The sequence below is a fragment of the Lipophrys pholis genome (genome assembly GCF_963383615.2).
Source record: "Lipophrys pholis genome assembly, chromosome: 10".
In the NCBI taxonomy this organism is placed as follows: Eukaryota; Metazoa; Chordata; class Actinopteri; order Blenniiformes; family Blenniidae; genus Lipophrys; species Lipophrys pholis.
In genome coordinates, this window is record NC_137640.1 from 31,672,961 (window position 1) to 31,691,214 (window position 18,254).

The 18,254-nt window shown below is 51.0% G+C and overlaps 1 protein-coding gene across 1 annotated transcript in view; it reads left to right on the forward strand.

Annotated features, from left to right (window-relative positions):
- Nucleotides 1-18,034, forward strand: part of LOC308116098 (uncharacterized protein) — a 45,726-nt gene extending 27,692 nt beyond the window's left edge. The window contains exons 3-5 of the mRNA XM_080474087.1: nucleotides 16,856-17,009; nucleotides 17,089-17,234; nucleotides 17,442-18,034. Of these exons, the coding sequence (XP_080330213.1) occupies nucleotides 16,856-17,009; nucleotides 17,089-17,234; nucleotides 17,442-17,443 (302 nt within the window). The 3' untranslated portion in view covers nucleotides 17,444-18,034. The remainder of the gene's footprint in view (nucleotides 1-16,855; nucleotides 17,010-17,088; nucleotides 17,235-17,441) is intronic.
- The last annotated feature ends 220 nt before the right edge of the window (nucleotides 18,035-18,254 follow it).

Genomic DNA, 18,254 nt, shown 5'->3' on the forward strand with positions numbered 1-18,254 from the left:
GTGAGTGGTTAGTGGTGGTCAGAAGGTGAGAGAGTGAGTGGTTGGTGGTGGTCAGAAGGTGAATGTAGTGAGAGAGTGAATGGTTGGTGGTGGTCAGAGGGTGAATGTAGTGACAGAGTGAGTGGTTAGTGGTGGTCAGAAGGTGAGAGAGTGAGTGGTTGGTGGTGGTCAGAGGGTGAATGTAGTGAGAGAGTGAGTGGTTGGTGGTAGTCAGTAGGTGAATGTAATGAGAGTGAGTGGTTGGTGGTAGTCAGTGGGTGAATGTAGTGATAGAGTGAGTGGTTGGTGGTAGTCAGTAGGTGAATGTAATGAGAGTGAGTGGTTGGTGGTAGTCAGAGGGTGAATGCAGTGAGAGAGTGTGTGGTTGGTGTTGGTCAGAGGGTGAATGTAGTTAGAGAGTGAGTGGTTGGTGGTAGTCAGAGGGTGAATGAGTGAGAGAGTGAGTGGTTGGTGGTGGTCAGAGGGTGAATGTAGTGACAGAGTGAGTGGTTGGTGGTGGTCAGAGGGTGAATGTAGTGAGAGAGTGAGTGATTGGTGGTGGTCAGAGGGTGAATGCAGTGAGTGGTTGGTGGTGGTCAGAGGGTGAATAAGTCAGAGAGTGAGTGGTCGGTGGTGGTGAGAGGGTGAATGTAGTGAGAGAGTGAGTGATTGGTGGTGGTCAGAGGGTGAATGTAGTGAGAGAGTGAGTGGTTGGCGGTGGTCAGAGGGTGACTGTAATGAGAGTGAGTGGTTCGTGGTGGTCAGATGGTAAATGAGTGAGAGAGTGAGTGGTTGGTGGTGGTCAGATGGTAAATGAATGAGAGAGTGAGTGGTCGGTGGTGGTGAGAGGGTGAATGTAGTGAGAGAGTGAGTGATTGGTGGTGGTCAGAGGGTGAATGTAGTGAGAGAGTGTGTGGTTGGTGGTGGTCAGAGGGTGAATGGAGTGAGAGAGTGAGTGAGTGATTGGTGGTGGTCAGAGGGTGAATGTAGTGAGAGAGTGTGTGGTTGGTGGTGGTCAGAGGGTGACAGTAATTAGAGTGAGTGGTTGGTGGTGGTCAGAGGGTGAATGTAGTCAGAGAGTGAATGGTTGGTGGTGGTCAGAGAGTGAATGTAGTGAGAGAGTGAGTGGTTGGTGGTGGTCAGAGGGTGAATGTAGTGAGAGAGTGAATGGTTGGTGGTGGTCAGAGGGTGAATGCAGTGAGAGAGTGTGTGGTTGGTGTTGGTCAGAGGGTGAATGTAGTTAGAGAGTGAGTGGTTGGTGGTAGTCAGAGGGTGAATGAGTGAAAGAGTGAGTGGTTGGTGGTGGTCAGAGGGTGAATGTAGTGACAGAGTGAGTGGTTGGTGGTGGCCAGTAGGTGAGTGTAGTTAGAGAGTGAGTGGTTGGTTGTGGTCAGTGGGTGAATGCAGTGAGAGAGTGAGTGGTTAGTGGTGGTCAGAGGGTGAGAGAGTGAGTGGTTGGTGGTGGTCAGAGAGTGAATGTAGTGAGAGAGTGAGTGGTTGGTGGTGGTCAGAGGGTGAATGTAGTGAGAGAGTGAATGGTTGGTGGTGGTCAGAGGGTGAATGCAGTGAGAGAGTGGGTGGTTGGTGTTGGTCAGAGGGTGAATGTAGTTAGAGAGTGAGTGGTTGGTGGTAGTCAGAGGGTGAATGAGTGAGAGAGTGAGTGGTTGGTGGTGGTCAGAGGGTGAATGTAGTGACAGAGTGAGTGGTTGGTGGTGGTCAGAGGGTGAATGAGTGAGAGAGTGAGTGATTGGTGGTGGTCAGAGGGTGAATGCAGTGAGAGAGTGAGTGGTTGGTGGTGGTCAGAGGGTGGATGTAGTGACAGAGTGAGTGGTTGGTGGTTGTCAGAGGGTGAATGCATTGAGAGAGTGAGTGGTTGCTGGTGGTCAGAGGGTGAGTGTAGTTAGAGAGTGAGTGGTTGGTGGTGGTCAGAGGGTGAATGAGTGAGAGGGTGAGTGCTTGTTGGTGGTCAGAGGGTGAATGTAGTGAGAGGGTGAGTGGTTAGTGGTGGTCAGAGGGTGAGAGAGTGAGTGGTTGGTGGTGGTCAGAGGGTGAATGTAGTGACAGAGTGAATGGTTGGTGGTGGTCAGAGGGTGAATGCAGTGAGAGAGTGAGTGGTTGGTGGTAGTCAGTAGGTGAATGTAATGAGAGTGAGTGGTTGGTGGTAGTCAGAGGGTGAATGCAGTGAGAGAGTGTGTGGTTGGTGTTGGTCAGAGGGTGAATGTAGTTAGAGAGTGAGTGGTTGGTGGTGGTCAGAGGGTGAGAGAGTGAGTGGTTGGTGGTGGTCAGAGGGTGAATGTAGTTAGAGAGTGAATGGTTGGTGGTGGTCAGAGGGTGAATCCAGTGAGAGAGTGAGTGGTTGGTTGTGGTCAGTGGGTGAATGCAGTGAGAGAGTGAGTGGTTAGTGGTGGTCAGAGGGTGAGAGAGTGAGTGGTTGGTGGTTGTCAGAGGGTGAATGTAGTGAGAGAGTGAATGGTTGGTGGTGGTCAGAGGGTGAATGCAGTGAGAGAGTGGGTGGTTGGTGTTGGTCAGAGGGTGAATGTAGTTAGAGAGTGAGTGGTTGGTGGTAGTCAGAGGGTGAATGAGTGAGAGAGTGAGTGGTTGGTGGTAGTCAGTGGGTGAATGTAATGAGAGTGAGTAGTTGGTGGTAGTCAGTGGGTGGATGTAGTGAGAGAGTGAGTGGTTGGTGGTGGTCAGAGGGTGACTGTAATGAGAGTGAGTGGTTGGTGGTGGTGAGAGGGTGAATGTAGTGAGAGTGAGTGATTGGTGGTGGTCAGAGGGTGAATGTAGTGAGAGAGTGTGTGGTTGGTGGTGGTCAGAGGGTGACTGTAATGAGAGTGAGTTGTTGGTGGTGGTCAGAGGGTGAATGTAGTGAGAGAGTGAGTGGTTGGTGGTGGTCAGAGGGTGACAGTAATTAGAGTGAGTTGTTGGTGGTGGTCAGAGGGTGAATGTAGTTAGAGAGTGAGTGGTTGGTGGTAGTCAGAGGGTGAATGAGTGAGAGAGTGAGTTGTTGGTGGTGGTCAGAGGGTGAATGTAGTGACAGAGTGAGTGGTTGGTGGTGGTCAGAGGGTGAATGAGTGAGAGAGTGAGTGATTGGTGGTGGTCAGAAGGTGAATGCAGTGAGAGAGTGAGTGGTTGGTGGTGGTCAGAGGGTGGATGTAGTGACAGAGTGAGTGGTTGGTGGTGGTCAGAGGGTGAATGCAGTGAGAGAGTGAGTGATTGGTGGTGGTCAGAAGGTGAATGCAGTGAGAGAGTGAGTGGTTGGTGGTGGTCAGAGGGTAAATGAGTGAGAGGGTGAGTGCTTGTTGGTGGTCAGAGGGTGAATGTAGTGAGAGGGTGAGTGGTTAGTGGTGGTCAGAGGGTGAGAGAGTGAGTGGTTGGTGGTGGTCAGAGGGTGAATGTAGTGAGAGAGTGAATGGTTGGTGGTGGTCAGAGGGTGAATGTAGTGACAGAGTGAGTGGTTGGTGGTGGTCAGAGGGTGAATGTAGTGAGTGGTTAGTGGTGGTCAGAAGGTGAGAGAGTGAGTGGTTGGTGGTGGTCAGAAGGTGAATGTAGTGAGAGAGTGAATGGTTGGTGGTGGTCAGAGGGTGAATGTAGTGACAGAGTGAGTGGTTAGTGGTGGTCAGAAGGTGAGAGAGTGAGTGGTTGGTGGTGGTCAGAGGGTGAATGTAGTGAGAGAGTGAGTGGTTGGTGGTAGTCAGTAGGTGAATGTAATGAGAGTGAGTGGTTGGTGGTAGTCAGTGGGTGAATGTAGTGATAGAGTGAGTGGTTGGTGGTAGTCAGTAGGTGAATGTAATGAGAGTGAGTGGTTGGTGGTAGTCAGAGGGTGAATGCAGTGAGAGAGTGTGTGGTTGGTGTTGGTCAGAGGGTGAATGTAGTTAGAGAGTGAGTGGTTGGTGGTAGTCAGAGGGTGAATGAGTGAGAGAGTGAGTGGTTGGTGGTGGTCAGAGGGTGAATGTAGTGACAGAGTGAGTGGTTGGTGGTGGTCAGAGGGTGAATGTAGTGAGAGAGTGAGTGATTGGTGGTGGTCAGAGGGTGAATGCAGTGAGTGGTTGGTGGTGGTCAGAGGGTGAATAAGTCAGAGAGTGAGTGGTCGGTGGTGGTGAGAGGGTGAATGTAGTGAGAGAGTGAGTGATTGGTGGTGGTCAGAGGGTGAATGTAGTGAGAGAGTGAGTGGTTGGCGGTGGTCAGAGGGTGACTGTAATGAGAGTGAGTGGTTCGTGGTGGTCAGATGGTAAATGAGTGAGAGAGTGAGTGGTTGGTGGTGGTCAGATGGTAAATGAATGAGAGAGTGAGTGGTCGGTGGTGGTGAGAGGGTGAATGTAGTGAGAGAGTGAGTGGTTGGTGGTGGTCAGAGGGTGACTGTAATGAGAGTGAGTGGTTGGTGGTGGTGAGAGGGTGAATGTAGTGAGAGAGTGAGTGATTGGTGGTGGTCAGAGGGTGAATGTAGTGAGAGAGTGTGTGGTTGGTGGTGGTCAGAGGGTGAATGGAGTGAGAGAGTGAGTGAGTGATTGGTGGTGGTCAGAGGGTGAATGTAGTGAGAGAGTGTGTGGTTGGTGGTGGTCAGAGGGTGACAGTAATTAGAGTGAGTGGTTGGTGGTGGTCAGAGGGTGAATGTAGTCAGAGAGTGAATGGTTGGTGGTGGTCAGAGAGTGAATGTAGTGAGAGAGTGAGTGGTTGGTGGTGGTCAGAGGGTGAATGTAGTGAGAGAGTGAATGGTTGGTGGTGGTCAGAGGGTGAATGCAGTGAGAGAGTGTGTGGTTGGTGTTGGTCAGAGGGTGAATGTAGTTAGAGAGTGAGTGGTTGGTGGTAGTCAGAGGGTGAATGAGTGAAAGAGTGAGTGGTTGGTGGTGGTCAGAGGGTGAATGTAGTGACAGAGTGAGTGGTTGGTGGTGGCCAGTAGGTGAGTGTAGTTAGAGAGTGAGTGGTTGGTTGTGGTCAGTGGGTGAATGCAGTGAGAGAGTGAGTGGTTAGTGGTGGTCAGAGGGTGAGAGAGTGAGTGGTTGGTGGTGGTCAGAGAGTGAATGTAGTGAGAGAGTGAGTGGTTGGTGGTGGTCAGAGGGTGAATGTAGTGAGAGAGTGAATGGTTGGTGGTGGTCAGAGGGTGAATGCAGTGAGAGAGTGGGTGGTTGGTGTTGGTCAGAGGGTGAATGTAGTTAGAGAGTGAGTGGTTGGTGGTAGTCAGAGGGTGAATGAGTGAGAGAGTGAGTGGTTGGTGGTGGTCAGAGGGTGAATGTAGTGACAGAGTGAGTGGTTGGTGGTGGTCAGAGGGTGAATGAGTGAGAGAGTGAGTGATTGGTGGTGGTCAGAGGGTGAATGCAGTGAGAGAGTGAGTGGTTGGTGTTGGTCAGAGGGTGAATGTAGTTAGAGAGTGAGTGGTTGGTGGTAGTCAGAGGGTGAATGAGTGAGAGAGTGAGTGGTTGGTGGTGGTCAGAGGGTGAATGTAGTGACAGAGTGAGTGGTTGGTGGTGGTCAGAGGGTGAATGTAGTGAGAGAGTGAGTGATTGGTGGTGGTCAGAGGGTGAATGCAGTGAGTGGTTGGTGGTGGTCAGAGGGTGAATAAGTCAGAGAGTGAGTGGTCGGTGGTGGTGAGAGGGTGAATGCAGTGAGTGGTTGGTGGTGGTCAGAGGGTGAATAAGTCAGAGAGTGAGTGGTCGGTGGTGGTGAGAGGGTGAATGTAGTGAGAGAGTGAGTGATTGGTGGTGGTCAGAGGGTGAATGTAGTGAGAGAGTGAGTGGTTGGCGGTGGTCAGAGGGTGACTGTAATGAGAGTGAGTGGTTCGTGGTGGTCAGATGGTAAATGAGTGAGAGAGTGAGTGGTTGGTGGTGGTCAGATGGTAAATGAATGAGAGAGTGAGTGGTCGGTGGTGGTGAGAGGGTGAATGTAGTGAGAGAGTGAGTGGTTGGTGGTGGTCAGAGGGTGACTGTAATGAGAGTGAGTGGTTGGTGGTGGTGAGAGGGTGAATGTAGTGAGAGAGTGAGTGATTGGTGGTGGTCAGAGGGTGAATGTAGTGAGAGAGTGTGTGGTTGGTGGTGGTCAGAGGGTGAATGGAGTGAGAGAGTGAGTGAGTGATTGGTGGTGGTCAGAGGGTGAATGTAGTGAGAGAGTGTGTGGTTGGTGGTGGTCAGAGGGTGACAGTAATTAGAGTGAGTGGTTGGTGGTGGTCAGAGGGTGAATGTAGTCAGAGAGTGAATGGTTGGTGGTGGTCAGAGAGTGAATGTAGTGAGAGAGTGAGTGGTTGGTGGTGGTCAGAGGGTGAATGTAGTGAGAGAGTGAATGGTTGGTGGTGGTCAGAGGGTGAATGCAGTGAGAGAGTGTGTGGTTGGTGTTGGTCAGAGGGTGAATGTAGTTAGAGAGTGAGTGGTTGGTGGTAGTCAGAGGGTGAATGAGTGAAAGAGTGAGTGGTTGGTGGTGGTCAGAGGGTGAATGTAGTGACAGAGTGAGTGGTTGGTGGTGGCCAGTAGGTGAGTGTAGTTAGAGAGTGAGTGGTTGGTTGTGGTCAGTGGGTGAATGCAGTGAGAGAGTGAGTGGTTAGTGGTGGTCAGAGGGTGAGAGAGTGAGTGGTTGGTGGTGGTCAGAGAGTGAATGTAGTGAGAGAGTGAGTGGTTGGTGGTGGTCAGAGGGTGAATGTAGTGAGAGAGTGAATGGTTGGTGGTGGTCAGAGGGTGAATGCAGTGAGAGAGTGGGTGGTTGGTGTTGGTCAGAGGGTGAATGTAGTTAGAGAGTGAGTGGTTGGTGGTAGTCAGAGGGTGAATGAGTGAGAGAGTGAGTGGTTGATTGGTGGTCAGAGGGTGAATGTAGTGACAGAGTGAGTGGTTGGTGGTGGTCAGAGGGTGAATGAGTGAGAGAGTGAGTGATTGGTGGTGGTCAGAGGGTGAATGCAGTGAGAGAGTGAGTGGTTGGTGGTGGTCAGAGGGTGGATGTAGTGACAGAGTGAGTGGTTGGTGGTTGTCAGAGGGTGAATGCATTGAGAGAGTGAGTGGTTGGTGGTGGTCAGAGGGTGAGTGTAGTTAGAGAGTGAGTGGTTGGTGGTGGTCAGAGGGTGAATGAGTGAGAGGGTGAGTGCTTGTTGGTGGTCAGAGGGTGAATGTAGTGAGAGGGTGAGTGGTTAGTGGTGGTCAGAGGGTGAGAGAGTGAGTGGTTGGTGGTGGTCAGAGGGTGAATGTAGTGACAGAGTGAATGGTTGGTGGTGGTCAGAGGGTGAATGCAGTGAGAGAGTGTGTGGTTGGTGGTGGTCAGATGGTGAATGTAGTGATAGAGTGAGTGGTTGGTGGTAGTCAGTAGGTGAATGTAATGAGAGTGAGTGGTTGGTGGTAGTCAGAGGGTGAATGCAGTGAGAGAGTGTGTGGTTGGTGTTGGTCAGAGGGTGAATGTAGTTAGAGAGTGAGTGGTTGGTGGTGGTCAGAGGGTGAGAGAGTGAGTGGTTGGTGGTGGTCAGAGGGTGAATGTAGTTAGAGAGTGAATGGTTGGTGGTGGTCAGAGGGTGAATCCAGTGAGAGAGTGAGTGGTTGGTTGTGGTCAGTGGGTGAATGCAGTGAGAGAGTGAGTGGTTAGTGGTGGTCAGAGGGTGAGAGAGTGAGTGGTTGGTGGTTGTCAGAGGGTGAATGTAGTGAGAGAGTGAATGGTTGGTGGTGGTCAGAGGGTGAATGCAGTGAGAGAGTGGGTGGTTGGTGTTGGTCAGAGGGTGAATGTAGTTAGAGAGTGAGTGGTTGGTGGTAGTCAGAGGGTGAATGAGTGAGAGAGTGAGTGGTTGGTGGTAGTCAGTGGGTGAATGTAATGAGAGTGAGTAGTTGGTGGTAGTCAGTGGGTGGATGTAGTGAGAGAGTGAGTGGTTGGTGGTGGTCAGAGGGTGAATGCAGTGAGTGGTTGGTGGTGGCCAGTAGGTGAGTGTAGTTAGAGAGTGAGTGGTTGGTGGTGGTCAGAGGGTGAATCCAGTGAGAGAGTGAGTGGTTGGTTGTGGTCAGTGGGTGAATGCAGTGAGAGAGTGAGTGGTTAGTGGTGGTCAGAGGTTGAGAGAGTGAGTGGTTGGTGGTGGTCAGAGAGTGAATGTAGTGAGAGAGTGAGTGGTTGGTGGTGGTCAGAGGGTGAATGTAGTGAGAGAGTGAATGGTTGGTAGTGGTCAGAGGGTGAATGCAGTGAGAGAGTGGGTGGTTGGTGTTGGTCAGAGGGTGAATGTAGTTAGAGAGTGAGTGGTTGGTGGTAGTCAGAGGGTGAATGAGTGAGAGAGTGAGTGGTTGGTGGTGGTCAGAGGGTGAATGTAGTGACAGAGTGAGTGGTTGGTGGTGGTCAGAGGGTGAATGAGTGAGAGAGTGAGTGATTGGTGGTGGTCAGAGGGTGAATGCAGTGAGAGAGTGAGTGGTTGGTGGTGGTCAGAGGGTGGATGTAGTGACAGAGTGAGTGGTTGGTGGTTGTCAGAGGGTGAATGCAGTGAGAGAGTGAGTTGTTGGTGGTGGTCAGAGGGTGAGTGTAGTTAGAGAGTGAGTGGTTGGTGGTGGTCAGAGGGTGAATGAGTGAGAGGGTGAGTGCTTTTTGGTGGTCAGAGGGTGAATGTAGTGAGAGGGTGAGTGGTTAGTGGTGGTCAGAGGGTGAGAGAGTGAGTGGTTGGTGGTGGTCAGAGGGTGAATGTAGTGACAGAGTGAATGGTTGGTGGTAGTCAGAGGGTGAATGCAGTGAGAGAGTGTGTGGTTGGTGTTGGTCAGAGGGTGAATGTAGTTAGAGAGTGAGTGGTTGGTGGTGGTCAGAGGGTGAGAGAGTGAGTGGTTGGTGGTGGTCAGAGGGTGAATGTAGTGAGAGAGTGAATGGTTGGTGGTGGTCAGAGGGTGAATGTAGTGACAGAGTGAGTGGTTGGTGGTGGTCAGAGGGTGAATGAGTGAGAGAGTGAGTGATTGGTGGTGGTCAGAGGGTGAATGCAGTGAGAGAGTGAGTGGGTGGTGGTGGTCAGAGGGTGGATGTAGTGACAGAGTGAGTGGTTGGTGGTGGTCAGAGGGTGAATGCAGTGAGAGAGTGAGTGGTTGGTGGTGGTCAGAGGGTGAGTGTAGTTAGAGAGTGAGTGGTTGGTGGTGGTCAGAGGGTGAATGAGTGAGAGGGTGAGTGCTTGTTGGTGGTCAGAAGGTGAATGTAGTGAGAGGGTGAGTGGTTAGTGGTGGTCAGAGGGTGAGAGAGTGAGTGGTTGGTGGTGGTCAGAGGGTGAATGTAGTGAGAGAGTGAATGGTTGGTGGTGGTCAGAGGGTGAATGCAGTGAGAGAGTGAGTGGTTGGTGGTGGTCAGAGGGTGAATGTAGTGAGAGAGTGAATGGTTGGTGGTGGTCAGAGGGTGAATGCAGTGAGAGAGTGTGTGGTTGGTGGTGGTCAGAGGGTGAATGTAGTGATAGAGTGAGTGGTTGGTGGTAGTCAGTAGGTGAATGTAGTGAGAGTGAGTGGTTGGTGGTAGTCAGTGGGTGAATGTAGTGAGAGAGTGAGTGGTTGGTGGTGGTCAGAGGGTGAATGCAGTGAGAGAGTGTGTGGTTGGTGTTGGTCAGAGGGTGAATGTAGTTAGAGAGTGAGTGGTTGGTGGTAGTCAGAGGGTGAATGAGTGAGAGAGTGAGTGGTTGGTGGTGGTCAGAGGGTGAATGTAGTGACAGAGTGAGTGGTTGGTGGTGGTCAGAGGGTGAATGAGTGAGAGAGTGAGTGATTGGTGGTGGTCAGAGGGTGAATGCAGTGAGAGAGTGAGTGGTTGGTGGTAGTCAGAGGGTGAATGTAGTGAGAGAGTGAATGGTTGGTAGTGGTCAGAGGGTGAATGCAGTGAGAGAGTGTGTGGTTGGTGGTGGTCAGAGGGTGAATGTAGTGATAGAGTGAGTGGTTGGTGGTAGTCAGTAGGTGAATGTAATGAGAGTGAGTGGTTGGTGGTAGTCAGTGGGTGGATGTAGTGAGAGAGTGAGTGGTTGGTGGTTGTCAGAGGGTGAATGCAGTGAGTGGTTGGTGGTGGCCAGTAGGTGAGTGTAGTTAGAGAGTGAGTGGTTGGTGGTGGTCAGAGAGTGAATGAGTGAGAGAGTGAGTGATTGGTGGTGGTCAGAGGGTGAATGCAGTGAGAGAGTGAGTGGTTGGTGGTGGTCAGAGCGTGAATGAGTGAGAGAGTGAGTGATTGGTGGTGGTCAGAGGGTGAATGTAATGAGAGGGTGAGTGGTTAGTGGTGGACAGAGGGTGAGAGAGTGAGTGGTTGGTGGTGGTCAGAGGGTGAATGTAGTGATAGAGTGAGTGGTTGGTGGTAGTCAGTGGGTGAATGTAATGAGAGTGAGTAGTTGGTGGTAGTCAGTGGGTGGATGTAGTGAGAGAGTGAGTGGTTGGTGGTGGTCAGAGGGTGAATGCAGTGAGTGGTTGGTGGTGGCCAGTAGGTGAGTGTAGTTAGAGAGTGAGTGGTTGGTGGTGGTCAGAGGGTGAATCCAGTGAGAGAGTGAGTGGTTGGTTGTGGTCAGTGGGTGAATGCAGTGAGAGAGTGAGTGGTTAGTGGTATTCAGAGGGTGAGAGAGTGAGTGGTTGGTGGTGGTCAGAGGGTGAATGTAGTGAGAGAGTGAGTGGTTGGTGGTGGTCAGAGGGTGAGAGAGTGAGTGGTTGGTGGTGGTCAGAGGGTGAATGCAGTGAGAGAGTGTGTGGTTGGTGGTGTCAGAGGGTGAGAAAGTGAGTGGTTGGTGGCGGTAAGAGGGTGAATGTAGTGAGAGAGTGAGTGGTTGGTGGTTGTCAGGGGGTGAATGTAGTGAGAGAGTGAGTGGTTGGTGGTGGTCAGAGGGTGAATGCAGTGAGAGAGTGAGTGGTTAGTGGTGGTCAGAGGGTGAATGAGTGAGAGAGTGAGTGGTTGTTGGTGGTCAGAGGGTGACTGTAATGAGAGAGTGAGTGGATGGTGGTGGTCAGAGGGTGAATGAGTGGGAGGGTGAGTGGTTGGTGGTGGTCAGAGGTTGACTGTAATGAGAGTGAATGGTTGGTGGTGTTCAGAGGGTGAATGTAGTGAGAGAGTGAGTGGTTTGTGGTGGTCAGAGGGTGAGTGTAGTTAGAGAGTGAGTGGTTGGTGGTGGTCAGAGGGTGAATGAGTGAGAGAGTGAGTGCTTGGTGGTGGTCAGAGGGTGAATGTAGTTAGAGAGTGAGTGGTTGGTGGTAGTCAGTGGGTGAATGTAATGAGAGTGAGTGGTTGGTGGTGGTCAGTAGGTTAGTGTAGTTAGAGAGTGAGTGGTTGGTGGTGGACAGAGGGTGAATGCAGTGAGAGAGTGAGTGGTTAGTGGTGGTCAGAGGGTGAGAGAGTGAGTGGTTGGTGGTGGTCAGAGGGTGAATGTAGTGAGAGAGTGAATGGTTGGTGGTGGTCAGAGGGTGAATGCAGTGAGAGAGTGTGTGGTTGGTGATCGTCAGTGGGTGAGTGTAATGAGAGTGAGTTGTTGGTGGTGGTCAGTAGGTTAGTGTAGTTAGAGAGTGAGTGGTTGGTGGTGGTCAGAGGGTGAATGAGTGAGAGAGTGAGTGGTTGTTGGTGGTCAGAGGGTGAATGTAATGAGAGTTAGTGGTTGGTTGTGGTCAGAGGGTGAATGTAGTGAGAGAGTGAGTGGTTGGTGGTGTCAGAGGGTGAGAGAGTGAGAGGCTGGTGGCGGTCAGAGGGTGAATGTAGTGAGAGAGTGAGTGGTTGGTGGTGGTCAGGGGGTGAATGTAGTGAGAGAGTGAGTGGTTGGTGGTGGTCAGAGGGTGAATGTAGTGAGAGAGTGAGTGGTTGGTTGTGGTCAGATGGTAAATGAGTGAGAGAGTGAGTGGTTGGTGGTGGTCAGATGGTAAATGAGTGAGAGAGTGAGTGGTTGGTGGTGGTCAGATGGTAAATGAGTGAGAGAGTGAGTGGTCGGTGGTGGTGAGAGGGTGAATGTAGTGAGAGAGTGAGTGGTTGGTGGTGGTCAGAGGGTGACTGTAATGAGAGTGAGTGGTTGGTGGTGGTCAGAGGGTGAATGTAGTGAGAGAGTGAGTGATTGGTGGTGGTCAGAGGGTGAATGTAGTGAGAGAGTGAGTGGTTGGCGGTGGTCAGATGGTGACTGTAATGAGAGTGAGTGGTTGGTGGTGGTCAGAGGGTGACTGTAATGAGAGTGAGTGGTTGGTGGTTGTCAGAGGGTGAATGCAGTGAGTGGTTGGTGGTGGTCAGAGGGTGAATAAGTGAGAGAGTGAGTGGTTGGTTATGGTCAGATGGTAAATGAGTGAGAGAGTGAGTGGTTGGTGGTGGTCAGATGGTAAATGAATGAGAGAGTGAGTGGTCGGTGGTGGTGAGAGTGTGAATGTAGTGAGAGAGTGAGTGGTTGGTGGTGGTGAGAGGGTGAATGTAGTGAGAGTGAGTGATTGGTGGTGGTCAGAGGGTGAATGTAGTGAGAGAGTGTGTGGTTGGTGGTGGTCAGAGGGTGACTGTAATGAGAGTGAGTTGTTGGTGGTGGTCAGAGGGTGAATGTAGTGAGAGAGTGAGTGGTTGGTGGTAGTCAGAGGGTGAATGAGTGAGAGAGTGAGTGGTTGGTGGTGGTCAGAGGGTGAATGTAGTGACAGAGTGAGTGGTTGGTGGTGGTCAGAGGGTGAATGAGTGAGAGAGTGAGTGATTGGTGGTGGTCAGAGGGTGAATGCAGTGAGAGAGTGAGTGGTTGGTGGTAGTCAGAGGGTGAATGTAGTGAGAGAGTGAATGGTTGGTAGTGGTCAGAGGGTGAATGCAGTGAGAGAGTGTGTGGTTGGTGGTGGTCAGAGGGTGAATGTAGTGATAGAGTGAGTGGTTGGTGGTAGTCAGTAGGTGAATGTAATGAGAGTGAGTGGTTGGTGGTAGTCAGTGGGTGGATGTAGTGAGAGAGTGAGTGGTTGGTGGTTGTCAGAGGGTGAATGCAGTGAGTGGTTGGTGGTGGCCAGTAGGTGAGTGTAGTTAGAGAGTGAGTGGTTGGTGGTGGTCAGAGAGTGAATGAGTGAGAGAGTGAGTGATTGGTGGTGGTCAGAGGGTGAATGCAGTGAGAGAGTGAGTGGTTGGTGGTGGTCAGAGCGTGAATGAGTGAGAGAGTGAGTGATTGGTGGTGGTCAGAGGGTGAATGTAATGAGAGGGTGAGTGGTTAGTGGTGGACAGAGGGTGAGAGAGTGAGTGGTTGGTGGTGGTCAGAGGGTGAATGTAGTGATAGAGTGAGTGGTTGGTGGTAGTCAGTGGGTGAATGTAATGAGAGTGAGTAGTTGGTGGTAGTCAGTGGGTGGATGTAGTGAGAGAGTGAGTGGTTGGTGGTGGTCAGAGGGTGAATGCAGTGAGTGGTTGGTGGTGGCCAGTAGGTGAGTGTAGTTAGAGAGTGAGTGGTTGGTGGTGGTCAGAGGGTGAATCCAGTGAGAGAGTGAGTGGTTGGTTGTGGTCAGTGGGTGAATGCAGTGAGAGAGTGAGTGGTTAGTGGTGGTCAGAGGGTGAGAGAGTGAGTGGTTGGTGGTGGTCAGAGGGTGAATGTAGTGAGAGAGTGAGTGGTTGGTGGTGGTCAGAGGGTGAGAGAGTGAGTGGTTGGTGGTGGTCAGAGGGTGAATGCAGTGAGAGAGTGTGTGGTTGGTGGTGTCAGAGGGTGAGAAAGTGAGTGGTTGGTGGCGGTAAGAGGGTGAATGTAGTGAGAGAGTGAGTGGTTGGTGGTTGTCAGGGGGTGAATGTAGTGAGAGAGTGAGTGGTTGGTGGTGGTCAGAGGGTGAATGCAGTGAGAGAGTGAGTGGTTAGTGGTGGTCAGAGGGTGAATGAGTGAGAGAGTGAGTGGTTGTTGGTGGTCAGAGGGTGACTGTAATGAGAGAGTGAGTGGATGGTGGTGGTCAGAGGGTGAATGAGTGGGAGGGTGAGTGGTTGGTGGTGGTCAGAGGTTGACTGTAATGAGAGTGAATGGTTGGTGGTGTTCAGAGGGTGAATGTAGTGAGAGAGTGAGTGGTTTGTGGTGGTCAGAGGGTGAGTGTAGTTAGAGAGTGAGTGGTTGGTGGTGGTCAGAGGGTGAATGAGTGAGAGAGTGAGTGCTTGGTGGTGGTCAGAGGGTGAATGTAGTTAGAGAGTGAGTGGTTGGTGGTAGTCAGTGGGTGAATGTAATGAGAGTGAGTGGTTGGTGGTGGTCAGTAGGTTAGTGTAGTTAGAGAGTGAGTGGTTGGTGGTGGACAGAGGGTGAATGCAGTGAGAGAGTGAGTGGTTAGTGGTGGTCAGAGGGTGAATGTAATGAGAGTTAGTGGTTGGTTGTGGTCAGAGGGTGAATGAGTGAGAGAGTGAGTGGTTGTTGGTGGTCAGAGGGTGAATGTAATGAGAGTTAGTGGTTGGTTGTGGTCAGAGGGTGAATGTAGTGAGAGAGTGAGTGGTTGGTGGTGTCAGAGGGTGAGAGAGTGAGAGAGTGAGAGGCTGGTGGCGGTCAGAGGGTGAATGTAGTGAGAGAGTGAGTGGTTGGTGGTGGTCAGGGGGTGAATGTAGTGAGAGAGTGAGTGGTTGGTGGTGGTCAGAGGGTGAATGCAGTGAGAGAGTGAGTGGTTAGTGGTGGTCAGAGGGTGAATGAGTGAGGGAGTGAGTGGTTGGTGGTGGTCAGAGGGTGAATGTAATGAGAGTGAGTTGTTGGTGGTGGTCAGAGGGTGAATGTAGTGAGATAGTGAGTGGTTGGTGGCGGTCAGAGGGTGACTGCAGTGAGAGAGTGAGTGGTGCGTAGTGGTAAGAGGGTGAATGAGTGAGTGATTGGTGGTGGACAGATGGTAAATGAGTGACACAGTGAGTGGTCGGTGGTGGTCAGAGGGTGAATGTAGTGAGAGAGTGAGTGGATGGTGGTGGTCAGAGGGTGACTGTAATGAGAGAGTGAGTGGTTGGTGGTGGTCAGAGGGTGACTGTAATGAGAGTGAGTGGTTGGTGGTGGTCAGAGGGTGAATGTAGTGAGAGAGTGAATGGTTTGTGGTGGTCAGGGGGTGAATGTAGTGAGAGGGTGAATGGTAGGTGGTGGTCAGAGGGTGAATGTAGTAAGATAATGAGTGATTGGTGGTGGTCAGAGGGTGAATGTAGTGAGAGAGTGAGTGGTTGGTGGTGGTCAGAGGGTGAATCCAGTGAGAGAGTGAGTGGTTGGTTGTGGTCAGTGGGTTAATGCAGTGAGAGAGTGAGTGGTTAGTGGTGGTCAGAGGGTGAGAGAGTGAGTGGTTGGTGGTGGTCAGAGGGTGAATGTAGTGAGAGAGTGAGTGGTTGGTGGTGGTCAGAGGGTGAGAGAGTGAGTGGTTGGTGGTGGTCAGAGGGTGAATGCAGTGAGAGAGTGTGTGGTTGGTGGTGTCAGAGGGTGAGAAAGTGAGTGGTTAGTGGCGGTCAGAGGGTGAATGTAGTGAGAGAGTGAGTGGTTGGTGGTTGTCAGGGGGTGAATGTAGTGAGAGAGTGAGTGGTTGGTGGTGGTCAGAGGGTGAATGCAGTGAGAGAGTGAGTGGTTAGTGGTGGTCAGAGGGTGAATGAGTGAGTGAGTGAGTGAGTGGTTGTTGGTGGTCAGAGGGTGACTGTAATGAGAGAGTGAGTGGATGGTGGTGGTCAGAGGGTGAATGAGTGGGAGGGTGAGTGGTTGGTGGTGGTCAGAGGTTGACTGTAATGAGAGTGAATGGTTGGTGGTGTTCAGAGGGTGAATGTAGTGAGAGAGTGAGTGGTTTGTGGTGGTCAGAGGGTGAGTGTAGTTAGAGAGTGAGTGGTTGGTGGTGGTCAGAGGGTGAACGAGTGAGAGGGTGAGTGCTTGGTGGTGGTCAGAGGGTGAATGTAGTTAGAGAGTGAGTGGTTGGTGGTAGTCAGTGGGTGAATGTAATGAGAGTGAGTGGTTCGTGGTGGTCAGTAGGTTAGTGTAGTTAGAGAGTGAGTGGTTGGTGGTGGACAGAGGGTGAATGCAGTGAGAGAGTGAGTGATTGGTGGTGGTGGTCAGAGGGTGAATGCAGTGAGAGAGTGAGTGGTTGGTGGTGGTCAGAGGGTGAATGTAGTGACAGAGTGAGTGGTTGGTGGTGGTCAGAGGGTGAATGAGTGAGAGGGTGAATGCTTGTTGGTGGTCAGAGGGTGAATGTAGTGAGAGGGTGAGTGGTTAGTGGTGGTCAGAGGGTGAGAGAGTGAGTGGTTGGTGGTGGTCAGAGGGTGAATGTAGTGAGAGAGTGAATGGCTGGTGGTGGTCAGAGGGTGAATGCAGTGAGAGAGTGTGTGGTTGGTGGTGGTCAGAGGGTGAATGTAGTGATAGAGTGAGTGGTTGGTGGTAGTCAGTGGGTGAATGTAATGAAAGTGAGTGGTTGGTGGTGGTCAGAGGGTGAATTAGTGAGAGAGTGAGTGGTGGTTGTTGGTGGTCAGAGGGTGAATGCAGTGATAGTGAACTCACAGGCCACGCCCCTTCACAGAAGGCCACGTCCCAGTTTGAACTGCAGCAGCTGGCAGCCCTGAGTGATGAGTTCAGGGGCATCGCGAATCCCCGGCTTCTGACATGCTAACGAGCTCCGGGGCTCATACAGTCACGAGGCTACAAGCTAAACAGGATTAAATTTGACTGAAATCGTTAGTGAGCAGGAACATGCAGCAGTGCCAAAGTTCTGATGGTTAGCACAGCTGAGCCAATCTTCTTGGGCCAAATGGAGCTGAACGAAGAAAATGACGTCTTTTTGTTGGGCAGGACCCAGAACTTTCTGCCGAACGTTCTTTGTGTTCTTATGGAGGATGAATCGGCTTTTAAACGGTTTCAGCTGTAAATATATCATATGAAGACGCCGCCGCGCAATTAGCTTCCATTAGCTTCCATTACCTTAGCTTCCTATACTTCCCAGCACTTTCAGAGCGTATGGCGGTAATATTAGTTTTCATTAGCTTAGCTTACGATACTTCCTGTCTCTTTCAGAATGTATGGCGCTATTATTAGCTTCCATTAGCTTAGCTTGTGACACTCTTTCAGAGCAAGTGGACCTCCTCGAGCACAACGCCACACAGGCACTGCTCGCGGCAGCGTCGTGCGATCGTCTGCGCGAGGCGGCTCAGCACCAGGCGGTGGCGGCACACACGCAAACTGAGGCGTGCCGCGCCCACCAGGACTTCCTGCAGCGAAAGCTGTAAGTGGTGAAACATGCTAACAGATACTAACTGTGCTATAATCCTGTGCTAACTGCGCTCGGTCACCGTTTCCTACAGAGTCAAGTGCAAAACTCCTGAGTCCGAGGCGCCACAAACGCACCAGGGCCCCGTTCCAAGCCCCACCCCATCCCAGGCCCCACCCACACTGCAGAGCCCCGCCCTTCTGCTGCTGCTCATCTGTGGAGTCCTCAGAGTCCTCAACTGTGAGTAGCGACAAAGTCCTCCGGAACCTGAACACATCTTCAGAAAATCAATTTCTATTATAATAAATTGATTAATTTACTTAAAATATTTCACAATTGTGTTTAAAGTTTTTTCTTTGATTGTATTTCATGTTATTTTTGTAAACAATGGAGGTGACATCATACCTTGGCGGAGCTTGCGTTGACTGACAGCTTGTGTGTTTGCAGGAGGTGGAGCCAATGGCGGAAGGGGCGGAGCCTAGGGCAACATCACAACTGCTGTACACAAACAAACAAACAAAATCCTTCGCTGGCGTCACTTCTTCACTTTAGCTTTTGTTAGCTTTTATTAGCTCGTTAGCTTTCATTGCTTCTTTTAGATTGCCTGAGATTTTATTAGCTTGTATTAGCTTCTTTTGAGCTTTTATTAGGATTATATTAGCATTTATAAACTGCTATTAGCTTTGACTAGCTTGTACGAGCTTCTGCTAGCTTGTACGAGGTTGTATGAGCTCGTATTAGCTTCTTATTAGCTTGTTTTGAGCTTGTTTTAGTGTTTATTAGCATTTATGAGCTTTTTTGAGCTTTCGTTGGTATTTGCAGCTTTGTTTCAAAAGCTTTTTTAAAGAGTTTTAAAGTTTGGCTAAATGGGTTGGACTATAGTCGCTGAGTAGCTTAGTAGCTTATAAGCTAAGTGGGCGGGGGTTTGGGAAATGGCGTAGGTGTGGCTTGAGATGGACATGTCTGGTTGCTTATTACGGGGCGAGGCTTAAGGGTTACCAGCTTTCTGATTGGACAATAAAGTTTGTTTGTTAGAACCAAGAAGTGTCCACTTTTTGTTGTTCGCAACGTTAGCATCACTCCCAGTATAAGCAGTGTCAGCAGGTAGGGTTGCCATTCCTTGAAAAACGGAATCGTCCCGTATTTGCAAACAAAAGTACGTGTCCCTACGGAGCTGAAAAGGGACAACCTGTGTCCCGTATGACCCTGAGAATCAAAACCAGTCTATAAAATGTCAAAGGAGTTTATGACCAGCGGGGC